The sequence below is a fragment of the Centroberyx gerrardi genome, chromosome 5 (assembly GCF_048128805.1).
Source record: "Centroberyx gerrardi isolate f3 chromosome 5, fCenGer3.hap1.cur.20231027, whole genome shotgun sequence".
Classification (NCBI taxonomy): Eukaryota; Metazoa; Chordata; class Actinopteri; order Beryciformes; family Berycidae; genus Centroberyx; species Centroberyx gerrardi.
In genome coordinates this window covers 17,468,815-17,495,291 of record NC_136001.1, presented here as the reverse complement: position 1 = coordinate 17,495,291, position 26,477 = coordinate 17,468,815, and the positions used below count along the sequence as shown (strand labels likewise).

Here is a 26,477-nt window from a genome sequence, read left to right as displayed (position 1 = left end):
TCCTGTGAATTCAGTTAGGAGAGTTTGAGGACTAGGTTTGGAACACCATCAGCATATATATCTGTGTGTGTATGTGTGTTCGTGTGTGTTCAGATTGTTCTGGTTGTAAGAGTAAATGGAGGAACATTACCACCAGAAATGAGTGGTAATGAGAAGAATGAAAGAAGAGCTTTGGCAAACAAAGGGGCATCTCTGTGCCAAAAGTGAGCTGCCTACACAAATCTCTGTGGTTTACGTTTGTGTTTGGGTTTTTTTGTTTCATACTATTATGGGCATGGCTTCGAGAAAAATCATTTATTTTCCTCTCCTTTCCCTCTCTATAGAGTTGAGGTCCACTGGCACTGCTCACCACTTCTCCTTTCTGCTCAATTCGACCGACTACCGGATCCTTCGCATGGACGAGGACCACGACCGCATGTATGTGGGCAGCAAGGACTATATCCTGTCTCTGGATCTGCACGACATCAACAAGGAGCCGCTCATAGTAAGAAATGTCCTGTGCAACCATTGATCCTGGACGTGCTGAACACGAGTCTCAATCTAACTGGCTTGTTGGTCTCCCCATCAGATCCACTGGCCTGTAGTCCCCCAGAGGAAGACTGAATGTGTCTTGTCAGGGAAGGACACCAATGTAAGTATTTAAAGAACACAATATAAATTGTAAAGTGACCTCACATCAATTTAAACATTTTCAAACAAGCCTTGCAAGCAGTTCATCAGTTTACAAGGCAAAGTCGGAGTAACAACAGACTCCTGCCGATTGAAAAAGGCACAACTGTGAACTCCTGTCCTTTTTGACCTGCTGCACACCTGAACTTCATTTTGTCTGCAGTCATAATTGTTGGAGATAATCGTGTGTCATTTTATGACAGTGTGTTTTCAGTGTGTGTTTTTGAGAGACGTTTAAAATTTGAATGCGGTGATGAGGTCAGTGGAGGAGGCCTTTAAAGCTCCTTCCAATGTGTGACTGGCTGTGAAGCCCTTATTTACTGTCTCTGCATCCTTGATTGCTGATTGCATACAGCTGCCACCAATTAAGCTCTAGCAGGAACTTGGAAAGTGCAACATTCAATCGTGTTCATTCAATATTGAAGACATATTCCATGCCGTGACCTACATAGCCAAAATTGTTCAATCTTTAAACCATTTATATAAATAAAAATCTCATCTTCACATAGAATAATTCTTTTAACCTTGGGTTGGTCAGACAATCAGACAAAGTGAATTAACCTCTGGAAGCTAAAGTCACCGCCACCATCGTCCCCCCCCCCCCCCCCCCCCCGCAAGGATAGGATTGAAATTCATCATTGAAATTCATATCAAAAGCAGATCCTTCTCTTTTGATTTGTTCACACATGTTGACCCCCCCTACCCCCCACACACCCACATACACACACACACACCTCTCCCCCCATGCTCGGGGTGAATGTGGGCAGGGACGGTGAGCTCCGAGGGAGTGATGAGGGGGGCTGTGGCTAATAACCCTGCTCTCCCCTGCTGGTAGTGAGAGAGCAGGCTGCTGTTTATCCAACTGGAATGTTCATTTATGCGTGCTTGGTGACCCGCGCCTCGCACCGCCTCTGGCTACATTGTATTGCCGTCTGTATATGTGCATGTGCATGTATCATCAGTGTGTGTGTGTGTGTTTGTGTGTGTGTGTATGTGTGTCAGAGGTGGGGTTGGAATTTCATCACTAAAATAAGAAATAAAATTGGCTACGGGGGGAGACATCTTGGCAATCCTGGTCCCTCTTTAGGGAATGACAGATGATGACAATTCAAAAGCAATTCAGAGGGGATGTCGGTTCAGGCAGGAGGTCAAAGGCAATCATCCCCACTGTGCTCTCAGTGGGGGAGCACAACTGTGCACTGAATAATACGCGCATGCACACATGCGTAAACACACAAACACACACACACACACACACTGAAATCACTGCAATGTGCATCTGTCATGTTGCTAAGATTTGCCAAAATGGCTCATCCCCCATCCTGAACACAATCTCTTTTGTGCTTGGTACATCCTTTTTTCTTTTTTTGCCAGCTGTCGCAAGCAGCCATGTTCCATGCTGGACAAATCTGATCAGCGATATTATCAACCTGTACATTTCTGTAGTTACAGTTTTGTCCTGGTAGATTGAGACCAGGAGGGCAGGGTATTCAGACAGCTGGCCAGACAGATAGAGATTAGAAAGCTGCAGACCACCAGCACCTCCATGCCTGCGCTCCTAAAAGAAAAGTGTTATGTTGGCACCTTTCTAGCCAAATCATGTTCTTGTGAATTCTTGCCACTTAAATAATTCCAAATCAAAATAACCCACATTATTGTTTGGATAAAAGAAAATAGAAGTTTGAGGACTACAATCACATCTTATTTTAGCTATTAGACATCTTCTTCTTGGTGGACCAAAAAACCCTATAGTGGATTTTGATAACTCTATTTCAGAGCTCAGAAACCAGAATTTACATTCAACAATCTTGTTTGGTCTGACCAAAATGTTTTTTAGTTGTTAAGTGTGACAGTACATGGAATTGGGTTTACCCTCAATCCCCTTGCAAACATTACTTCACAGCTCAGATGCACTGCTTTTCTGGGTTTCTGCAACACAATCATGGTGTTTGGAAACATTTTCTTCTAACAGTGCGGTCTGATCTGAAGCCTTGGCCAGGCCAGCAGCATAGAGCCAGGGAACAGGCTGCCAAACACACAAGCCACCAGTGGAAATGATAGATGTGATGGTTTTAAGCCTAGCAGGGGGGGATATTAACCACCAGTGGGGCATTATGTATTACGTAACTCTTTTTTAAATTGTTTTTTCATTGCATTTTCATGAGCAGAATAGCTTTTTTTCATTTGAGAAACCTAAAGGGATGATTCTCTAATCCTGTCGAGTTGTTTTCTGCTCTCCCTCAGGGGGAATGTGGAAACTTCATCCGTCTGATTGAGCCGTGGAACCGGACCCACCTGTATGTGTGTGGAACGGGGGCATACAACCCCATCTGCACCTACGTGGACCGAGGACGCAGGTCACAGGTAACCAAAGACACAGCCGGGCATCCGTGGAGACACTTTGACCTTTACTCTCCGCTTCTTTAAAAATCAGATCTGCCAATCAATCTGGGGGTCAGAGACTCTCATTTTGTGCTTTGCTCTTCAGTCTCTCGGGCTCCGCTTTTCTTCCATCATTTTCTGGTTCTTAGTTTTCATCGATTTGCGCTCTTTCACGGTCTGGAGGGCTCAAAGAAAAAGCTCATAGTCGGTGCCTCTCTCAATCTCCATTATTATCACAAAATTGCTGTCGGTGAGGTAGCTAACTGCTACCGCGGAGAGATAGTTGGAACGCCAATCTTCTCTTACCACTGGGAATAGCATGTTGACAGTATATCTAAAGCCAATGCCCCTGTCTTCCCTCCTCCCTGTCCTCCCTCACCTGTTTACGCAGCAGAGCCTGTGGCCCGTCTCTCTGTCTGTCTGAGAGCCTCTGAAAGGCCATCATTACTGATGGAGCCTCTCATCCATCACCAGCCTTGTAGCTCACCCCTCCCACCATCCCTCCCTCCCTCCCTCCCTCGCTCCCTCTCTCTCTCGCTCCCTCTCTTCAGCACGGCAGCCATGTGGAGCTGCAGCAGCTGCCTCCCCTAGTCCGCACTTACGTTCGCTCCCCTGCGTGTTTAGTCTCACTGTTCGAATGGAGGGTTCGGATTTCAATGTAAAGGCCAGTCCGCCTCTTGTCATTCAGCTTCTCCCCTAAGGCCCCAAAAGCTGTTACTTCACACTGTAAAGATTTTCCTTGGTAAGAGTAGATGTAAACAGAAACCATTTGTTCGGAAATTCCTCCACTTGTTATACAGAGGGCTTCACGCGTGTTGAGTCCTCAGTCAACTCTCAAGTTTTTCCTTTAACTACCTCACTTCTTCACTCTTTTGTTGATGCTGTTTCCGAGCTCCTTTTCCACAGTTTTTTGCCTAATTGACAAGTTTTATACCAAAACGCTGTATATCTATTTTGGGGAAAAAACGACTCCAGACGATAAAAATGATACCATTTTGTCAACCAAAGATTTAGGTTATCAACTATCTCCAAAAATGACATAATTTGTTTTAATTTGTATTATCACTCATGTTATTAGATGTCACAGGGTGTGGCACACTATTTCAAATGTTGGTTGTCTCATTTTGGAATGAACCTCTTCAATTGTTTCTCTGTTCTTTGTTCTGGCATGGCATGATTTATGCATGCAATTTGCAGCTTTGGTAGTGTGACACTGAGTCTAATCCATACACAGATGGATATAGTTACTAACCGATGTGTGTCAACCACTGGGGTCTTTTCAATCTGCTTTTATTTGATAGAAACACTCTCTATGTTTTAGTCATTGTTTGTCTTCATCGAGTCTAACTGTTTCTGGTCCTTGTTCCTTTTGGGCTTTCCTATTTTTCCGTTCTCTTTGTTTTATGATCATCATCGGGGGCGTTTCGGTTCATTCTGGGCTGTCGAGTGTTCATTAACGGAATCCTCTCGGTAATCAGATGGCCCACTGTGCCATGTCTCTGTTTTAGGGCTCCCTCTACCTACAGGCGCCCCAATCTGGAGGGAGAACAAGTCGGGCGGCAGACTACAGCACCACAACAGGGCCTATGGAGGCAAAGGTGGGCCGTAGGGAGTTTGGAAAGACTTAAGTTTGGTGCCCACCTGGAGTACTATAATGCTCATGTCAGAATGGACTGGGGGTCGCATGTCTGTTCAGAGGGGAACAGTTGTTGGGATTTTGACCCGTGTTGCCACTTGCACAGAGATCAATAGGATGTTGTGTTCAAATAATATTTTGGGGCAATACGACCACATGCTGAACCTCTCAATCTCTACAAATTGTACTGTCAAAATATTGACTATGAATGTGTTTCTTGCAAATGTAGAATAAATGGTTCCCTCCATTCACACTGAAAACAGCTTGCTGCTTTGTAAATGTATTACTCTTATGTCAGTGGAGCTTTTTGGGAGGGTGCCTGCTAGGACTGATGCCATGGACACAGGGGTTGACGGACGCAGCTCCAATTGTCTAGCACCAGATAGCAACCATACAGATTTCTCTCAAACTGTATTTTCTTTTGTTGTTTTTTTTTTCATTTTTAAGAATATGATAGAAAAGCTTTCAGACAAATACGCATAGTTGTTGACTCAAACTGTTATTATTGCTTTGAGATCGATTTATAGGTTGCTATAAAGGGCACCTAATCAAAGGAAACATTTCTGAACATCAGAAGTTATATTTTTGGGTTTCTGAAAAGCTTTCCAAGAGCAAGTTATACGCTTTTACATTACTCTGGATTCCCCTGTATATTTCTTACCTGTCAGAAAACATCAGCCTGCTTTGAAGTACTGGACAAAACTCCATGTACATACACACCCAGTGTTGACACAGATGTTCAAGATGTCCTCATGCACTGTGGAATGATGAATTCTCATCCAAGCCACTAACATCAGAAGCATGGTGGATGAGTTTTGGATTGCTCTCCATCTCACCGATAATTGGCTTTGTATGCTTTTTGTTCCCCTCACCAGATCTAATAGCGCCGTGAGTGTCTCTGTTCAGCACAATAGGGCTGCAGCTCACACCCCATCACCGTTACTTTGTCTCCCAGCTGATTAAATTATCAGTTTGATGCTACTGCTGCCATCCAAGCAATTAAAACAGCATATAACATAAAAGTACACTGAATGTGCCTTGTATTTGCTTCATTCAAAGAAGATCCTATCCCACACCTCACCCCCCAAAAAATATTTCTAATACATAATAAATCTTGTTACCAAATAGAAAATGGAAGCAATACAGTTATTAATGGTGTTCTTCTTAATCCTTTCGCTGTTTCAGGAATACATTTTCCGTCTGGAGCCTGGCAAAGTGGATTCTGGGAAAGGCAAATGTCCTTATGACCCCAAACTCAACAGCGTCTCAGCTTTGATCAGTAAGTACCTGCTATTTTTTTCTCCTTTATACAGTGTGTACGGGCAGCTTGAAATGGCTCTCTGTGGAAAACAAAGACGGTTTGCAGTATTTCCTTGGTTTCCAGTCAGCTCAATTTGTGTACTCTCCCCACAGGATTGTTTGTTACCACACTTAAGTTAAGCCATTAACTCCACCATATTGATTTCAAAGTTTCATTTAAAAGGAAACAGTATTTTAAAGTGTTTACTTGAGGGAAATCTAATTCGGCTGTTACAGTAGCTACCCCAAGATAATACAAATATAGTATTTCCATAAGCAATGATTTCATGCTCAGTTGTCATACTATGCTGTTATTGTGCACTGGAGATTACATCACCATATATAAAGTTCATTGATGTGTTCAGTGATTTGGTCAGAATGTCAAGTTATGTGCACTCTCATGTCAGTAGGTGGTCTAGTGTTGTCAGCAGCTTGCAGGTGGTCAGACTTGGCTGTTGACCAGTGACCTCTTGCCCTGTGTAGGTATGTGTGTGTGTGTGTGCGTGTGTGTGTGTGTGAGAGAGAGAGAGAGAGAGAGAGAGAGAGAGAGAGAGAGAGAGAGAGAGACCCTCTATTGTGCTATGCCATGTCAGCTCGCTTCCAGCTGACCTGAGCAAAACTAAGAAGCAAACACCAAGGAAATCAGCTGCAGTGTGATTACATACTGTAGCTGGCAGGGCAGCCAGAGACAAACCACACCAACACAACACAAGTTGGAATTCCCCGTTTGGTAGCCTTATTTTTTTTGCACTTATTTCACTGGCTATTTCTCACTTTATCTCCCCATCATGTATCACAGTATAGCCATTAGACACACCTGGTTCAACTGACACTATGGGTCAGACAGTGTCTGCTCATCCGTCCATCCATCAAATGTGATATCTCAGGCGATATCTCACACACTACTGGTCGGATTTTGTCTTGAACTTGCAATTACACTGATTGGCCTAATGAGGGCGCTATAATAAAAGGCCAAGCCCTTTTTTTAAGTCAAAGTGATATATCAGACACCACTGGTGCGTTCTTGACAAAACTTGGAGGGATGATGTATTTTGTCACTGTGTTTTGGCATTTCAAAAATTTCACTGATTGGCCTGATACTATAACTATAATTAAAGGTTGAAATTTCAAACTCTGAAAGGCCATATCTGCTACACCACCGGTCCAATTTTGATGAAACTTGTTATCGATTGGACCAAACGTGCCTGCATCAGTCAGAAGGCACAGCATGTTTACTTGTTTAGCCTGAATTTTTGCATCTGTCATGATTTCACCTCTGTAACACCCTTCGTTCCCTCTCGGTGACTGACAGACGGAGAGCTGTACGCAGGAGTCTACATCGATTTCATGGGGACAGACTCTGCTATCTTCCGCACGCTGGGGAAGCAGACAGCCATGAGGACTGATCAGTACAACTCCAGATGGTTAAACGGTAATGTTTCAACTCGCTGCTTGTTGTGCAACCAGCTGTATTCCTTTGACTTATCCTCCTGACTGTTTCAATTGATTCCTCAGCTCTTGAAGTACACTGCTGTAATGTCTCACATAACATCCACATGTAGCCCAACTCACTGAGTCTCTTAGGAAAGTCTTCTAGGAACCATAAAGTCTGTCATGAACTTGTTGCTCTTTCCACCCTGTTCCACATGAGCCAATTTGGCTCAAAGTACCAATTGCAGTAGTTCTTGAACGCATGCCTCCAGAGCCTGGCAGCAAGGTCAGTGGTAGAGAGAATGATGTCGATAATGATTCAGAGTAGCCTCCACTCTCTAATGACCCATGATTGTCACAGCACTATAAATGCTAGGTGGGTGCTTTTTTTGTGGATGTAGCCAAATCGATCGCAGCCTCCCCTAGTGTGTCTGGCTCCCACATTTCTCTTTCGACCCTGTTGCCCTGACAACAGTCCCCTGGTGGGGGTACAGCGGATCAGGACACCTGAGTCCTGCTAATCAGCCATGTGGAATCACCGGGATATTCCCCCTCCCCGCTGCATGGGATATTCCCCCTCCCCCATTGAACCGTTCCTGGTAACCCCCTCCTCCATGTTTTGGCTTGCCCCCATTTGGGATCTTGGTCTGTCACAGCGGGGAGGAGCACCCTGTGTTGCGTGTCCAGCAGTGACCCAGTAAGTCAGCCAGTGGGAGCAGACTGTGAGGTCATATCAAGCCCTGTCACTGGGGAGAAATAACGAGGTGGAGTTTGAACAGGGTGGCATGCTGTGCTGGGCTTCAGGCTACCACTGTCTGTGCTATAGCAGCATTTGACCAATCATCTGTTTTCATTTTTATTGAATCTCTCCTTCATTCAGTCTCTCTGTCAGAGTTTAAATGATGTCTGTGTGTTGAGCAACATGCACTGCAGTGTTGGTAATAGTAACAAAGATCTGTCTCTTTGCCTCTCTCTCTCTCTCTCTGCCTCGCTCTCTTTGATCTCTCTCTCTCTCTCTCTCTCTCTGTCTCTATCCGCTCTCTTTTTTACAGATCCCACATTCATCCATGCACACCTCATCCCAGACAGTGCTGAGAAGAACGATGACAAGCTCTACTTCTTCTTCCGGGAGAAGGCTTCAGAGATGGGCCAGAGTCCCATGGCCCAGTCCAGAATAGGGAGGATCTGCCTGGTGAGTTATCACACCCATCAGCAAATCTTTGAAGAAACTGCATGTTTATAATCAGAGTTGATAGGTTTATATGCCTCCAGCATGGTTAGTTATACTCAGTCCTCTGTTTCTTACTCTCTTAGTGCCCCAAAGAGGAAGTTCCCCATAACTTCTTACTGAGCATCAGTAATTACAGCTGTAAGGCACACCATTCACCCATCACTAAACAAAATCTTTGCCGTTTGCCTCAGCAGCCATGTTAGGAAAACATTCTGTTGCGGGACGGGATATTTTTGTTCCTCCCAATGAAGTGTTTGAGTTGAAGTTTACCTTAGTCCCCATCTGTATACATACACAAACATCCATACAAACTCAGCGCTGTGTTTATACAGCGATATAAGTCCTAGTTGTGCAGTCGCCTGGAGCGCTTTCATTCATTGAAGAGGGTCAGAGAGTGACAGTGTCCAACCCTTCAACCCATCGCTACACTCCGTCACCTCAGAGACAGAAGGCCTGTCTCTCAAAACCCTCCTGTGTCTCCAGCCTGCTAGAACACATCCCTTAAGCATGTAATTTGCACAAAATATACAAAACAAAACACAATGAAAGGAAAACATTTCTGTCTGTGCCTGAAGGATAATAAAATGTGTTGCCCTTTTCACCAAAGACCGCAAGAAACTGTAAAAATAGAATTCTTCTGCATTTAATGTTACAGTAAATACAGACAGATACAAAACTCTTTTTTTTTCCAGCTCTGCAAATCATAAAGTGTGTTGAGTTCCAGCCCATTAATCTTTTTCCCAAGGCTTCATTCTCCACCTCAGTAGTAGAAGTTGGCTGACGTCCCCAGCAGATGGGCTGACACACAGAGATGATCTTTATTCATACTGACCCACTAAGCCAGTGCAGGCCGTTAGTTTGGTCTCAAACTAACAGCCTAACAGCTGTTGGTCAGACACTGGGGCGGGGCGGTCCACTTGAGGTGGTTTTGCAGGAGTGTGACGCTGCCCACTGTGTGTCTCTGCCCCACAGAACGACGATGGTGGACACTGCTGTCTGGTCAACAAGTGGAGCACCTTTCTGAAGGCCCGCCTCATCTGCTCAGTGCCTGGAGCGGATGGCATAGAGACACACTTTGATGAACTAAGTGAGTTGAGAATAATTATGTTCCTCCTCCGGCTTTTTTCCCTCCATTCTTGCCCCTTTTGGAGCATCCAAACATGGTGCTTGCTGCCATCTCCTGTCAAAATGCACAAGTTATATCCCCATCCATTCACTACTTGTGTCCTGTGTGCACCACCTGTGTCCATTCACACTCTACTCAGTGTTTTGCAATCCAAAAGTTTTCATGTGTTTTCAACTATAACACACTCACTGCATCAGGAAAATGTCATGTCTTTTCCTCACGAAGACAAATGGGAAGCAGCTATCTTAAAATATGTAGTATGCTCTTTTTAAGGCTCGTTTTCCTCTGTTCTGGTGACAAACACTGCATACGCTGAGAGTTAGTGTGAGGTGCGTAATGAACAAAGCCCTGACACGACAGAAAAACTGGCAGATGGAAAGTCAGAATCCTCGTGTGACCCTGTAACCACGATAATGCAAAACAAGGGTCTGCAGATGGACTTATTGTTGACAGATTCAATATCAACCACTTTTTCCACTATGCAGTTCACACTTTGCGCTGCATTTGCTTTGCATACTTTCACCATGATGTTAAGGTTTTAAGGCCTACAATATTAAACCACGTCTACTCAGATTTTGCTGCAGTGTGTGGGCCTCAACAGCAGACTGTACTGTACTGGATGCACATCCGGCTTTTAGCACTTCTCTGCTGGTGCACAGCAATACCTAGAAGAATCCCAGGGAGGTTGCAGCACAGATTAAGGTATCACTGACTCATACACTTCCATTAAGCTTATCGTCTCCTCTCCTTTGAACATCAACATGGTTCCCGTATATAACCATCCTCAAGGCAAGACTGTGATCACTCTGCTTTAGAGCATCGTCCACATGATCTGCAGAGAGTTGTTTGTATTTGTGTGAGAGAGCAAGAGATAGAGAAGCATTAAGAATGTGTTTTTGAGAGAGACGGAGAGAGAGAGAGATACAGAGAGAGAGAGAGAGAGAGAGAGAGGTGAGGGAGTGTGTATGGGTCTGCTGAGCCTGTGTAATGAGCAGCTGGGTATTAAAGGGTGTCTCAGGATAAAGTCCTGCCCCCTATGGATCATCCTGTCCATCACTCACATGACTGACATCTCACAGAAATGTTGGTGGGCTTAAGGGGGGATTTGTACTATCCTTGAAATTATAATGAGTGCTAGTATTAGCAACAATCCTTGCCACTACATATTTATATGTATTAGATGGTTTTAATTTAGATGAGTCAGGCAATCACTGGTTTTCAGGCAATGCTGGTTTCAGAACAAAATAACTGTTACTACTGTAATAACTGTAAAACTAATGTAATACAAATTTGTGACACAAAATGTCCTGATAGAAAAATTTTGATGATATGCATAATCAAGAAATCATCTAATATCAAAGAAATGACTTTCAGAATGGTCTTTCATCTTTTGCATTGTTTGAACACTAGAGCTCCTGTGTGGCAGCATTTGGGGTTTCCAACTGAGGAAGAAAATGACAGTAAGACTGAGACTGTTTGCAAGTGTTGTTAGAGAGCCTTGCCTTGCAGGGAACACTAGCTGCACGCTGCACCTTGTAAAACCACATCACAATGAAAAGCCAGTCACCAGTACATGGTGAAGTGTGCGTTTGTTTCAGAAGTCTTAAAAATGTTGCTGTTTCTCTTTGTAGTGCTTCTCTAGTGAGAAACTTCATTTTGATTTTTGCTGTTTAGGCATAAGAGGGGATGAAATTGGTCTTAAACTTTATTTAAACTGGCATTAAAAAAGTGAAGTTAAGCTTAAAACTTAAACATAAACAAAATTTAAATTTAACTTACACAAACCTGCAGTCACCCTGTTTATGGTTTGCACCTTTGTTTTGTTTTCCTTCAGAAATAAAAAGGGATTTTTTCAGTCATAATTGCCTTCATTCAAATTTTGCGCAAAATACTGTGATAATATCAAACCAGTGAACCCAGTATCGCGTATCGAACCGAACCGTGAGCTGAATGTATTCCTACATCCATAGTTACTACCTTGATGAGGCTGTGCGAGCTGCAACCGTATGTTATGCATTAACAGCACTCAGTGTGATCTTCTGTCAATGTCACGGTGCTCTTAGCAGCCCATCCGCGGGTCAAGAGGTGAGCCGTAGTCTGAGAGCAGGCAGGGGCACTCATGGTGAGGCAGGGTGAGGTCATGGGCTTGTAACTGCTGCGGTACAGGAGAACATCCCACAGCGCTGCGGTTATTCCCACAGCCACGGACAGGCTCGCAGAAATGTGTTGTCTCCAGTCCTGCTGGTTGTGATGGAGCCCAGCGGAGGCATCAGAGTGGTTCTGCGAGGGCCCGGGGGAGACAGGGGAGTAGATTCAGATGTTGAGGAAGAACCTTGGCTAACAGAGGAGAAGGCCTTTAGAGGAGGCCACAGAAAATACGGTCAGTCAGAGAGAGATGATAATGTCTGCCAGAGAAAAATGAGAATGAGTGCGTGGGTGTGGAAGTTTTATTGCCTTTTCTGAAATGTAACGATGGAGAAAAAGACCATTCTTTTTTCTCAATGCGTTCTTCTTCATGTTAATGTAATCCCCAAATCCCAAAACCTCTCTCTGTTCCTTACTGCATCTGAAAAAAACAAAACATTTTTGTTTTTTTGTTTTTATTTTGTTGCTGTTTTGTCTATATTTATTCCTGAGCAATGGGCTTCGAGTGGACATTTCGCAACATGTTTTTCTGTCATCAAGAGAGCAATATGCTTTTCATTTGTGTTGCTTTTGAGATGCAGGTCTGTTTAAGTGGGTGTCAAGGGAAAAATTATATATTATCTACAGTCATCTGACAGTCCCTATTCCTCTCTGTCCATCCGTGAGCACACCATTCACTTTCTCTCTTTTGTTTTTACTTTTTTAAGACATCTCATTTATCCCCAGTCTTTGTGTCCCTTCTATGTTTACAGCAATCAGTGATGTCTCTCTACAAATGTGATACTGAGAACGCCTCAAAGACTCTGTCTGATCTGACACATCAAAAACAAAAGTTAGAATGACGCAACTTGTTCCACTTCTCTGCTGATTTTTTCTTTTCCCTTTCCCTCTTCCTCTCATTCTGTAGCCAGGAGGTCTGTCAAACTGGCGTCAGATGGGTTATGAATTTCTACTTTGTTTGCCAAAAGTTAATTCTTGTTTTGTTTGTAGCCATTACCTGTCATTTTTATACCCTGGCAAATAATGAGATTTTTTTGAAATGATGTCAAACTCATGATGTCAAAGACAGTTTGTTGATATTGCAACTTTACAAGGCCAGAAATGATATCTGTTTATACAAGCAAGGCAAGTTTAAGCTTCTTCTTGTTTATTCTTTGTGCACATACTTAATGCTAGATAACGCCAAGGGTGTAAACCTCAAGTAATGTCCTGGTCTTACATTTCACCCTCAACTCATAACGCATAATTGTAGAGTGGCATTTTGTTATTTTGCATGGTGCTTCTTACATTTATTCAGGTCTAGAAATAATATTTGAGAGATGTTTCTGCAAGGGCAGCTTGAAGTTGTTGATTCCTGTGGTGTGGCAGATTAAATGTCTTGCTTCTCGCTTCATAGATGACCATGAAAAAGGTCCCGAGTTATAAAGGAGAGGATAGGATTTCACGCCTAATGTTGTTATTACATATTCATGGTGATTGCCATTTTCCAATGACTTGTGACTAGGAGTTGTTCTTGTCCTATATCTCTCTGTTCAAGGCCATGTGAACTAGCTGATCTGAGCTCTCCTCACTTATTTCCCCCTGATGGAAAGCATTACCTGGAGCTATGTTTTCAACTGTGGATGAATGGGTGTTATTCTATTCAACTTAGATAGTCTACTTTAAATTGATTTAAATTTTCTTCCTCATTGTTTTTCCTTGCACTTTTCACTCATTACACCATCACAGGATACCCAGGGTTCAATTGCCTCACCCCCACAGTCATCGGATGCATATGGCTCCTATTAAAGCCGTGTAACACCAGAGATCTCTATTTCACTTATATTCCCCGCTGAGACTCAGGAACTGTAGTTTGAGCGTTGGAAGAGTTTGGATTCGGGATCCCACTGAGACTCTGGTAACCACTGGCTCTCCAGTTCAAGAGGCTTTCTCCTTTAACCCACCGCCTATGTAAATCTAAGAAGCAAAACGTCTCCATAAGTCACGGTCACATTTACCTTGGGTTGGAACCAGGTGGAATCTGGGAACTATAGTCATGGGCTTGTTTGATACGAGACAGAAGCACAATATTTACTTATTATACCACATTTGCTTTGACTGGCCATTTGTCATATGACTGCTATTGTGCTTCTGTTACAGAGCTGCTTTTTCATGGTTTTATTACTGTGACTAAATACCGTAAATTATTTTTCTGTCTAATAGGGGACGTGTACATCCAGCCAACTCAAGACACCAAGAATCCCGTCATCTATGGAGTATTCTCAGTTTCAGGGTGAGTGACTGACAGCTTTCTCTAACTCTTAACTTTTACGCAGATTGAAGGAAAGGTGGATTTGGGATTTTCCCCCTGCAGTTTTGCCTCCTCCGTTCATATTCACTCAGCCTAAAGGTGCCAGCTCTCTCTGATATTGAAATGCTGTATTCCATATGGCCTGACAGAATCAGGCTACAAGACAAGAAGTGAATCTAGAGCCCGGAGGGAGACGGGCTCCTCTGAGAGACTGAGCCTATAGTTCCACACAGGTCAGGTTTGACAACAAGGTGTCAGTCAACACAAAGCATTAAAATTCAAGGAGTCAGTCGCCACAACCAGACATGTAAATTGAGATTCTGAGCACACACAAGCAGGGAGAGGTGTCTCAGTCGCACCCAGTCATAATAAATACGTCTTGATAAATGTATTTGAGAAACAAATACTGTTATTGTTTCCACTCTCTCCTTAGGCATCAGGCCCATTTAAACCCAGCTGATAAAAACACTTGCAGTGCTAATGATAGAGGGCTATGACAGGAGTTACAAACATAGTACACCCACCACACAGCGGCGAGGTACTGCGCTCTGGTGATTCGCTGCAGTACGTGGGTGTTTGTATGTCAGTGTGTCAGACAGCTTGACTCTGGTTGAGTCAGTTTGAGAGAGGGTTTGTGCGTCATGATGTTTGAGTGTGTTCCTGCGTTCCTGTAAGAGGCCCGGTTGAGTACGTGGGAAGGAGGTAGATTCTACCAGTCGGAGAGAGTGCCTAATTATCTCAGAGAATGAGTTAACATGTGTTTCCCCCAGCTGTTGTCTCTTTGTGTTCATCCTTTCCTTCCGTTGCCCTCCCCCAGGTCTGTGTTTAAAGGGTCAGCCGTGTGCGTCTACTCCATGGCTGATATCCGTATGGTCTTCAATGGGCCGTTCGCCCACAAGGAAGGTCCCAACTACCAGTGGGTAGCGTACACTGGGAAGATCCCCTACCCCCGACCTGGAACTGTGAGTTACAAACAATAAAAAAATTTTTTTGTAATTGTAACTCTAATTGTAATTGTTTAATATGCACAAAATGATTTTCTATTTGTTATTGAGATCCACTATTAAATTCTGTAAATTCTACATGAGCACGTTTGACAGTCAAGTCTCTTATTGTCAACACAGTGTCCCGGAGGTACTTTCACCCCCAACATGAAGTCCACAAAGGATTACCCAGATGAGGTTATCAACTTCATGAGAAACCACCCCACCATGTACAACGCCGTATACCCGGTGCACAAGCGCCCCCTAGTGGTCAGAACCAACGTGGACTATGAGTTCACCACAATCACTGTGGACCAAGTGGCAGCTGCTGATGGGAGCTACGAGGTGCTCTTCCTGGGGACAGGTCAGTGCTCTAAGGCCGTAACTGACATTAATGATAATAATAATAACAATAATAATACATTTTATTTGTAATGCACTTTTCATTACAAGTAAATCTCCAAGTGCTACAGAGTAAATGAAGTGCATAAAAACAGATAAAACAAACCAACAGCAAAGATTAAAAGCAACACTCAAGCATTATGTGACAAAGGTGAATCACTCCATTGATACCTGTCTCTGTTCTTAGGTACTTTTTCTTGTTTTTAGGACTGTGACCCACTTAGTAGCCTACGTAGCTTTTGCTCTTTTACGTTCCTTTGTCGTTTTTAGTGTTTTAAGCTGTTTGTTTAGTGCTTTAGCTTCAGGTTTTAGCTTCTGTTTTAGTGTCCTGTCTGTCCTACCTGGTTAAATAAAGGTTCAATAAAAACAAATTAAAAAAAAGTGATATTATGTAATAGTCAGATTCCATGGTGTAAAAAGTGTGCGTCAAAATCTGAGAATCGATTACATATTGGCTCCGTCTGGCAGAGGTTCACACACTTTCTGCCTCTGTTTCTTAATCACAGATGGGTCAGATTGTGGCAGTCACCCTCTGCTGCTGAATTCACTGTAGTATAACAGTATGATATGATGAATGGCTTGTGTAACACACTGTATGACAAGAGATAGTCTTGTATTCCTTACATGATTTAAGAGCTGATATTTAGGACGGCAGAAGAAAAAGAGTATACTGCACTCACTAAGGTCAAGGGTTCATGGGTCAAAAGGTCAGCAGGACTGGATAAAGTTGCTTCCTTCTTGTATGTCTCAGATCGGGGGACGGTCCAGAAAGTGATTGTCCTGCCCAGAGACGACTTGCAGACCGAGGAGCTGGTCTTGGAGGAAGTGGAGGTCTTCAGGGTCAGTCTCTCTCCCTAATTCTTCTTTCTCTTCCTCTCTCTCTTCTCTCTTCTTCTTCTTTGTGCATGGGTATCTGTTTGTTGTCGGAGAAAAAAATGTGTGTGTGTGTGTTCGATATTCAGTGCCTGCTCATTAACAGCTGCTGTTGTCTGTGTCACTGCAGGTTCCCACCCCAATTACCACCATGAAGATTTCATCAAAACGGGTAAGATACCTTGAGATGGCTCAGACTAATAGTTCAGTTGGAATAGAACTTATATGAAGCATAGAAAAGCACTCAGTTCTGAGCCAACATTATGAGTACAGCAAGTAATTCAAATTAAAAATATATATGTTTTAGGTATGCTTTCAATGATTGAAAACAGAACGTTAGCATTTCAAATCAATTATGTTTTTCTGATTTTCTGATCTTCCCCTCTTTGTTTCTTCTTGTAGCAACAACTGTATGTAGGTTCAGTCTTGGGCGTGACCCACCTGGCTCTCCATCGCTGTGATGTGTATGGGGAAGCCTGCGCTGACTGCTGCCTGGCCCGGGACCCGTACTGCGCCTGGGACGGCAAATCCTGCTCCAGATACTCCGCCTCACAGAAGAGGTGAGTATCAAGATAGTACAGGCATGCATGGCTGCAGTACATGGATTTGTCCGTGCGTCTGTCTGTCTGCATGTGTGTCTGTATACACATCCGAATAAAATAAAACAAAGTACACAAAGTGTGTACAGTGTGTAAAGAAATATTCTTTCATGTGCATTGCATATTTTAGAACAAGATCATATTTTTTAGAATGCATTGTAGTTAAACTCTTTATTTTGGATTGTTGATCTGACCCCTCTAGGCGCAGCCGTCGACAGGATGTAAAGTACGGCAACCCAATCCGCCAGTGCCGAGGTTACAACTCCAACAGTGAGTCAGGATGATTTTATATAAAAAAATCAAAAAATATTAAAGCTACAATCATAATGTAAATGTAAATGACATTACGTAAACAATATAATTGTACATTGTTGTCAGCTCCCTTTTTTTTTTGTTTAATCCATTTTTTTTTCTTAGCAATAATACTTCAAACATATATTCATTATATTGTTTTGTAGCCAATAAGAACACTCTGGAGGCAGTTCAGTATGGGGTGGAGGGCAGCACCACGTTCCTGGAGTGCCAGGCCAGATCTCCCCATGTGTCACTCAAGTGGCACCTGCAGCGGGAGAACAGCGACAGGAGGAAAGAGGTGAGCAAAGCTGTCACTGAAATGCAGTTGGAACAGGTCTGGAGTGTGGATCTATATTTAAACAGCAGGCTGTGGGCGGCCTCTGAATAATGGCGGTGCTAGATGAATGCGCCAGGAAAGGCTGAAAGAGTGAATGAATGAATTGTTTCAAGATTTTCCTCCTGACCTCTTGGCTGTCCTCTCCGCTCCCCTTCCAGATTCGCTCAGAGGGTCGCATCCTGAAGACGGAGCAAGGTCTCCTGATCCGCTCCCTGCAGTCCTCCGACAGCGGCATCTACCAGTGCACGTCCACAGAGAAGAACTTCAAACACACACTCGTCAAATTGCAGCTCGTGGTGCTTTCCAGTCGTACAGTCAACAATGTATTGGTGGAGACGGGCAGTCCGGCGCTCCCTCCGCTCCAGTCCAGCGCCTGGACTCCGAGCGCCGGCCAGTACAAGGACCTGCTGACCATCCTGAGCCAGCCGGAGATGGGCCTGATCAACCAGTACTGCCAGGACTACTGGCAGCTTGGAGACGGCAGCGTCGGGGACACCATGCTGGGGCCCAACAAGGCCAAAAGCCTGAAGGAGCTGAAGGAACAGAAGAAGCCCCGCAACCGTCGGCATCACGATGAGCAAACGACTCCAGCTGAGACATGAGGAGCTTGACGTACACTAACCTATCATACTCAAACACACCCTGTCTCCCTGTGTTCAACCTTTCCACACCACCTCCTAAACACTCTTTCCCCTTCTGTACAACCCTCTACAAAGGGGAAAGACTTCAGTCAAAGGATAGAAAAAAAATGAATTATCATAATGGACAAGAGAGATACTACAACCAAAAGCAACAGTCACAAGCAGCAAACAGGTTCTACGTAACTGTTGGAAAAAATACACAATATTTATTGTAGGTTGTAAAAAGTAATTCTTTGTACCTATCTAGAAAACATGTTTTTTGTGAATAGGTAAATCCGTGCAAATATTGTTGTTATTATAATATTATTGTTAGTGTTATTGTTTATTACAATGTGTTATTATATTGAAAATATCTTTATGTTTTGTCTTTTGGAGAAACAGCAACAATACACAGATGGGACGTTGGGAGTATTCACACATGGAGAAGGACCGATGAAAATGCATTCAGAAACGTTTAGCGCATTGGCTACCATGTTGGATCATTTGACTGCTGGCAGTATTTAGTCTTTAAGATGGAAGCCGGGTCACTAGTTGAGTGACATTGCAGAACTTCCCTAAACTACACCAGAACTCTCTCCATGTTGGACAGTTGTTTCTACTGTAAGATAACAGCCAATGGACAGAAAGATGAGAAAAACGGCATTTCGTTGGACATGCAAGGATGAAAGAAATGCCCATAGACTGCAGCCCTGAAAATATCTCATGGTCGTACAGTCACATGTGAACAAAAGGCCCTTTGTGACAGGTATGACGCCCCAGCACCCTCCTTCCATGTGGTCCAGCCTGGCCTCAGTCAAAGAGACTGTCGAATCCAGATGCTACGGTTACAGCACCCGCCCAATTTCTTCCAGAATCAATTGCTGCCAAGTGTTTGTTTTGTTTTATGTGTGAATATTACATCTCAATGTCGTATCCTTACAAACGTGATCTTTGTGATAAGCTGTTTTTTGGGGGAAATGGGTCTTTTAATGACACTAAAACTGAAAATGACATTGCCTTCTCTTTTCTCGTTTGAGATAAGAATTTCCAGCAGGCAGCTATATGTGAGTTTGTGACAGTTTGTGAACAATTATTAGAGACAAAGCACCTTCTGTTGCCAAATTGGTGATCTGAATTGATTAATGGTAAATTATTTTATCAGTAATCAAATATATCTGTGGCACATGCAGTATATTCACATAAGGGAGAGCATGCACTTTGTATGCTCAAAGGATTTCTTTATCTCTCAAACTCATCCAAAAGTATGCATCCAAAGTTCTCATTCCTGCCAGTTCCATACTAAATATTGGTTTCAATAAGTGAACATTGTTTCCGTTGTCCCAGGTAATCAGTATAGAATTAGATTACTACCGACAAATATGCTGATTGCAGTGCTTGAGGTTTGACAGTTTTGATCGGTACTGTGTTTACTGTATCAGTTGGTTAACCAATAAAGTTCACAGAAGTTTCTCAGCAGCTTATTTGATCAGTCCAGTGCAGTGCCATCTTGCTTTGAAATGTGCCACAGACTTAATGTAGAATATGAAACTATTGCTGTTTGTACTGAACAACTTCCATACAGAAAAAAAAAATTGTACATAACTACAACCACTAGGATGCTGATCACCACCACACCTGAAGATAAATGTGTACCAAAATCTTCAGAAGGTGGCTTTTCATTGTGCATGGCATGTACAGTGTATGTATATGATATTTGTCCAAAATGCTATGTTGCTGTGGATGTCAGTGAATGTCTTTCTCGTTGTGGGAATATGGAAATATTATCAGTGCAAGAAAGATGTACTCACACCCTTATGGTGGAAAATGCTGAAAGTACAGAAGAGGTCATGTTCGGATAGTGGTTTTTAAATTCTCTCTCTCTCTCTCTCTCTCTCTCTCTCTCTCTCTCTCTCTCTCTCTGTCTCTCTCTCTTTCTCTGTCTGTCTCTCTCTTCTCGTCTTTTTCTTGCTCTATTGAAAATTTGCAAAACACATTTGCATATCTCAAACGTGCATCTATTTTATTTTCTTCCTTTTGCAAACTCTGCTCTGGGTCATTGAGGTAAAGTCATGTATGATATAATGCACAGTTGATGTTATTGTAATGACTTGTATAAATTACTATCTTTTCTTCCTCATCAATGTTGCTGACTAATAAATTAAAGCTCTATATTTTATAATAACAGAAGTTGTATTTTGTTCGCCCTTGGTGAGCAGACAGTCTGATCTGAGTTCTCATATCTACTCGGCCTTTTGTCTGCAGCAGCGTTTCCATTCACAGTAGTGACTCAGGATCTTAACCACAGCTAGCTCCACAAAGAGCATGATAACGTTGAAGTGATACCTGCATGTGGAGCAATATGCAGTGCAATGCTCACACACATACGTACTGTACATGCATGCACACACACACATGTAATTGAAACAGAGTGGATTAGGATCTCTTACAGGCTTCAGATTGAGGTCAATAGGATCTGGCAGGTGAAACTGCAAAGCTCTTTAATCACTTTAGATCTCACCCTTCAGTAAGCAGGATACTATAAGAGATACCAGTATGTTTTTCCACATGTTTGCCCTGGGAGCTGGGGGGTTGGTTGTTTATTTCGGTGAGCCATGAGCTGCATTTGGATTCTTGCAATACTAGTGGTACTGTATGGAGCAGAGACTGAAGCTATTGTTTAACACGGACCAGACAGCTCTGATGGACCCCTCAGCAAACACCATACATATTCAAGACAACAATCATTCCCACATCAGATCCACATTTTATATTGTGCACAATATAGTGTCTTGATGAACCTATTTTGGAGAACCAAGTTCCTATAGGCACAAACACTCCAGCACCAGACACTTTAGCTTTCCTTGCTTCTCTTTTAAAGGCGCCCGAGAACAGTGTAGGGAGATAAGCACTTGAGCCGATGTTCATCTTCCGCTGAGCACAGCAAAGTCCCCCTAAAGGTTAGATCACTCCTACACCGGTGTACCTCTGCCTCCCCTCACACCTTCTCACTCTGCCCCAGAAGACTCCTGTCCTTGTGCTCCATTGGTCATCCCTGGTCAGGTGGGCAGAGGATACCCAAAATCCTTTCCTAAGATAGGAAAATACTCAAACATCCCCCAGTGTTTGCTGGAGGCAGTTGGCGCGTCAGTTGCGTAGGTGACGGCACTCGTCAGGCTGTAGGCGATCAGCTAGGAACCTACTTTCACTTTTTTCCTGCCATTTGGTTTTTGAGCACAGGGGCCGAAGCCGGGAAATTAGGATGGGGGCTGGAGCGAGCGCCGAGGAGAAGCACTCCAGAGAGCTGGAGAAGAAGCTGAAGGAGGATGCCGACAAGGACGCAAGAACTGTCAAGCTGCTGCTGCTAGGTAAAATCAGTCTAGCAGGCTCACTTCTCTCGGAGGCAGAATGAGTATGGCTCAGGAAGGAAAGAGGCCGAGATGCAGTAACAGGACGTCTCATCATCTGGTGCCATTAGTGTAAATTTAAGGCCCCCATAAGGCTTCATAGGGCTGATGAGGCCAGTTTATGGTTACAGTCCAGTGTGAGATGATGGTTAAGGACCCAGCTGTCTGTGGGACATAAATGGTGCATTACTGTGTCTCTGTTAAAAAGTTTGGGGATGTGACAATACATCCACAGAGATACCTGTCTCTTATAATGAGGAATGCCTCTGGAGAGATAATGCAGAAATGGTTGTTATTTTGTCTGTCTTGTATTCTCAAAGTATTCAACACAAACAATATATTGTAGATAGAAGTGCATTTTTTATTAATAATACTTTATTAATAAAAGCACTTTATTAGCTTATTAGCACTTTATTAGCACTTTACTATTAGTAAGCTCAAAATGTTTATCAAATTGCATAATTTCTAAAGCCATTGCATTTACATGGACTGTGATGAGGACAAGCAACATGTTTGAGTCTAGGGGCTTAATCACCTCTGTCATTGAATTGCTCAGACACTTCTAATACTCGCTCACCTCAATCCCTTGTTAATCCTAAAACAACAAGCCTTCCAACACACACAGCTTAACCGTGAGGTACAAACATATGCTACAGCCCAACCCAAACTTTTAAAAGCTCCAGTGGCTGTAGCACTCAAACACTCCCTAAATACATTACAGGCACTATGTAATTAGCTGGGTGAGGAACAAAAAGGATGATAGTTAGGCTAAGTACGATGTTGGGACTTAAGTGAGTAAACATTTTGTTCTATTTATGGACCGGTAAATTGTGTATACCAAAAATTCTGTGTACTGTATATAATGATGAAGTTGAATTTAAAAGCAAAAACATTCACTACTAGGTACAAAGTTATCTCATGCTGTTCCAGTTGGGAAAATACTGTACTGAAGATCTGTTAGAGTATCACCTGTGTCATCTCCTCGTGACCATATAGGTCACGGATAGGAAAAGTTCCCCCTGACATAAGCTTTCAAGGAGCTTAGACATGAAGTAAGAAGTATTATGGCCTATTTAGGATCCTCTGTCCTCTGATGAATGCTGCAGCCTAGTGGTCATCCTCAGCAAATACAATTCTTCTCTCTTATACACCGTTAAAACTTACAGAACAGAACAAAATAAAGAAACAAGCATATTTCTCAGATTTCTGTAAAACCCTCTGAATTTGAAATCAAGCTGCGTAATAGCATAGTCTTAACTGTTTTTGATATGAATACCTACATTAAATATGTTTACCCTCTTTCCTACAGGTGCTGGAGAATCAGGGAAAAGCACTATCGTCAAACAGATGAAGTAAGATCTTTGGCCTTCCACCTAAGCATTGTATCTCTGCCTCTCACGCCAGATGTAAACCCACATAGTCACACTGTACATTTTCCTCAACAGAATTATCCACAAAGATGGTTACTCACTTGAAGAGTGCTTGGAGTTCATTGTCATCATCTACAGCAACACCCTGCAGTCCATCATGGCCGTCGTGAAGGCCATGAACACACTCAATATTAACTACGGCCACTCTGACCAGCAGGTATTCTAATGGTAGCTGAGGTTGATTTCTGCATGCTCTGTGTCAGTTGGTGTCAGGATCTTACCACATTACCAACCCTAACTTGTCTGTCTGTGTGTAGGACGATGCCAGGAAACTCATGCATCTTGCAGACACCATTGAGGAGGGCACCATGCCTAAAGAAATGTCAGACATCATTCTGCGCCTGTGGAAGGACAGCGGCATACAGGCGTGCTTTGACAGAGCCTCAGAGTACCAACTGAACGACTCCGCTGGATAGTAGGACACAAATCCCTGCTCTTACTAGATGAAGAGTTAACAAAGATTGAGTGTTGGAAACTCCCATGTTAGAGTGTGTGTGTGTGTTAATGAATGCATTTTATTCTCTCTCAGCTACCTGAATGACTTGGAGAGACTGATTGTGCCAGGCTATGTGCCCACTGAGCAGGATGTGCTGCGATCAAGAGTGAAGACCACTGGTATCATTGAGACCACGTTCGGCCACAAAGATCTCAATTTCAGGTGACGAAACATAAATCAATGCAGTATTCCTTAGGATGAAAATACAAATAACCCATCGCCGGTGCTCCTACTGGGCTATAGATGGAGTAATGATGAAGTTGATCTTGCTACCTTCTCCATGCAGAATGTTCGATGTGGGCGGCCAGAGGTCAGAGAGGAAGAAGTGGATCCACTGCTTTGAAGGTGTGACCTGTATCATCTTCATTGCTGCTCTGAGCGCCTACGACATGGTGCTGGTGGAGGATGATGAAGTGGTAAGAAAACAATATATTTCAAAGTTCATATTCTGTACTACCTTTTCTCTTACCCTTCCTAATTATCCTATTCGAGCAATCCACACTTGGTTCATTTGAAAGGCTCTTCATTGGGACTTGCTGGGAAATAAAAACCTTTTCCCTTTCAGAATCGAATGCACGAGAGTCTGCACTTGTTCAACAGTATCTGCAACCACCGCTACTTTGCCACCACCTCCATTGTACTCTTCCTCAACAAGAAGGATGTGTTCATTGAGAAGATCAAGAAAGCTCATCTGAGCATGTGCTTCCCTGAATACGATGGTGAGGTCATCACAGCACATACTGTATATCGCAGCAGAACAAAAGTCTTCCTAAACTGACAAACCCATCAGGTGCTTTAACTTGATATCTTTTCGTTAAGGCCCAAACACTTACGAGGATGCTGGTAACTACATCAAACTGCAGTTCCTGGACCTCAACTTGCGTCGAGACATCAAGGAAATCTACTCTCACATGACCTGTGCCACAGACACAGAGAACGTCAAGTTTGTGTTTGATGCCGTAACCGACATCATCATCAAAGAAAACCTGAAAGATTGTGGTCTCTTCTAAGAGCCATGCTGAAAAACCCAATGTAGGTGAGTATCTGCTGCTGCTGCTAATGCTCAGTTCAATGCATCCTTGAGCTCTCAACCTAGATAATTGAGTTTGTAACAACTTTTGGACCAGCAAAAATGGAAACTAACCTGTGTGACTGTCTCTCTCTTTTACAGGGTGTTGTTGTAGCCCTGTCCCATTCCTCATATCCCTCCTCAATTTAAACTGTGACATCCATTGAGGACCAAGACGAGAAACTGTCCCTCCAAACAGCCATTCTCAAACAGACGCACGCAAAAAACAAAACATTAAGTCATCTATTTGTTGTGTTCAAAACTACGTCATAGCTTTGACCAAAGACTTCGGGTCATGTGAGACCAGAAGAGAGCTCTTAAGTCAGAGATTTCAGTTAAATTTTAGTCATGCTAACTTTTCTCTTGAGTCTGGAATACAATAGGAACTCTTCTTTGGAGTGCTATGCAATCTGTAGTTGAGACATCAAAGCTTCTGTCAGCATAAAGTGCTTTCTTCTCATATTCACTAAAGTGAATAGGTGTCAGACAAACGCATCATCTCTATGCTCCAGTAACTGGCCAGTACAGCCAAGACGCAGACAAGTTGGCCTCACCACCTGCATATGCACTTCAGCCTCTGTTAGCTTTTAACGACAGACTTCTCAGCAGAAATGGGTTGTATGTATAGAAAAGACATACATTATAGCACAGTTGGAGCTACTGTACAGGCAGGTAACAAATTGAACTTTTAAGCGCAACACTCATGTTAGAAACATTCATTTTTTTTGCAATAGTTGGAAAGGACCAATGTTGTATATAATTAAATTAATTTATGTTGGGCAGTTCATGAAGTGTCAGAGTTGGTGATACCATGTTGATCTGTACCAGTGTGGTGAAGATGTAGCATACTTCAATTTATAAACCCTTGTAAACAAGTTAACTCAAACTGTAGGCCTCTGAGCCAAATACCTGTACAGAAACAAAGCCAATGCCATGTAAACCTGGATTAATTTATTAAAGCTTCTGTAGAAAACTGAGTACTTTTCTGTTTTTCACAATCAAAAAGCAACACAGCAATGTCTTGTTCATTATTTGGTATTTATTAATTTCAGGGAATATTTTAGGATGTTTTTTGACATTATGACACTGCCATGCTTATAACTGTATAGCCTACACCTATAATTTAGTTCAAAAAAGTTAGTTCATTTCAAAACTCACATTATTCCTATGGTCTGGAACAGTTCAGACACTTGTGAATACGAACAACTGTCTCCCAAAGCAAGACAAGAGAAGTGACATAGAGTCTCTGTGTTGTGATGCCATCAAGATATACAGCCTGACGCTCTGCTCTGGCTTTGTGGACAGATAAGACGTGTGATAAAAGATGAATGAGGTTCATTTTATAGTATAGGACAAACAAATCTGAGCCAGAAAATATAGCCATATCCCCGAATTCCACTCTGAGTGACCTCACAGTCACTTTATCCATCAAATTCATTCTCAACGGAGCTGTACATGAATGGAACATCACAGTTAAGGTGGCATTATAAATTATTCCTTCTCCTTTCAGTCTGTATGGAACAGGAATGAATGTTCACTGTAAAAAATTGCATATGTAAATACTGAAATTCAGTGCTGTTCACCTTTAACCCCAGATAATTCAGTTCTAAGATCTACAACATAAATAACTAAGGTTATCCCAAGACATTGTAGGCAACACCTTTTTAAGACAGTTGTTTATGAAAGCATGCATTGAAAAAGTTTTTTCCTTAAACCCTGAGTTCTTAGCACATAATAGTTATTAGGTATTATGCTGTGCAA

General features: G+C 42.8%; 2 protein-coding genes across 3 annotated transcripts in view; both read left to right on the top strand.

Moving 5' to 3' along the window:
• LOC139908569 (semaphorin-3F) overlaps window positions 1-26,477 on the top strand; it is a 287,062-nt gene that overhangs the window by 28,855 nt on the left and 231,730 nt on the right. The window contains exons 3-19 of one of the 2 annotated variants that reach the window (XR_013504866.1): window positions 324-484; window positions 569-631; window positions 2,914-3,033; window positions 4,560-4,649; window positions 5,873-5,966; window positions 7,299-7,418; window positions 8,470-8,609; window positions 9,621-9,735; window positions 14,122-14,191; window positions 15,027-15,171; window positions 15,334-15,556; window positions 16,346-16,434; window positions 16,598-16,639; window positions 16,870-17,027; window positions 17,269-17,336; window positions 17,525-17,658; window positions 17,856-20,255. Coding sequence is in view for 1 of the 2 variants with exons in the window: in XM_071895320.2 (XP_071751421.1) it covers window positions 324-484; window positions 569-631; window positions 2,914-3,033; window positions 4,560-4,649; window positions 5,873-5,966; window positions 7,299-7,418; window positions 8,470-8,609; window positions 9,621-9,735; window positions 14,122-14,191; window positions 15,027-15,171; window positions 15,334-15,556; window positions 16,346-16,434; window positions 16,598-16,639; window positions 16,870-17,027; window positions 17,269-17,336; window positions 17,525-17,658; window positions 17,856-18,299 (2,276 nt within the window). In the remaining variant the exon portion in view is untranslated. Of the gene's footprint in view, window positions 1-323; window positions 485-568; window positions 632-2,913; window positions 3,034-4,559; window positions 4,650-5,872; window positions 5,967-7,298; window positions 7,419-8,469; window positions 8,610-9,620; window positions 9,736-14,121; window positions 14,192-15,026; window positions 15,172-15,333; window positions 15,557-16,345; window positions 16,435-16,597; window positions 16,640-16,869; window positions 17,028-17,268; window positions 17,337-17,524; window positions 17,659-17,855; window positions 20,478-26,477 lie in introns of those variants that run through there. The other variant, XM_071895320.2, reaches the window with a different exon arrangement.
• On the top strand, window positions 21,452-25,693 carry gnat1 (guanine nucleotide binding protein (G protein), alpha transducing activity polypeptide 1). The gene is made up of 9 exons (XM_071895284.2): window positions 21,452-21,682; window positions 23,031-23,073; window positions 23,167-23,308; window positions 23,409-23,566; window positions 23,681-23,809; window positions 23,934-24,063; window positions 24,213-24,366; window positions 24,467-24,683; window positions 24,819-25,693. The coding sequence occupies exons 1-8, from the start codon at window positions 21,577-21,579 to the stop codon at window positions 24,655-24,657; spliced, it is 1,053 nt and encodes a 350-aa protein (XP_071751385.1). The 5' UTR covers window positions 21,452-21,576; the 3' UTR covers window positions 24,658-24,683; window positions 24,819-25,693.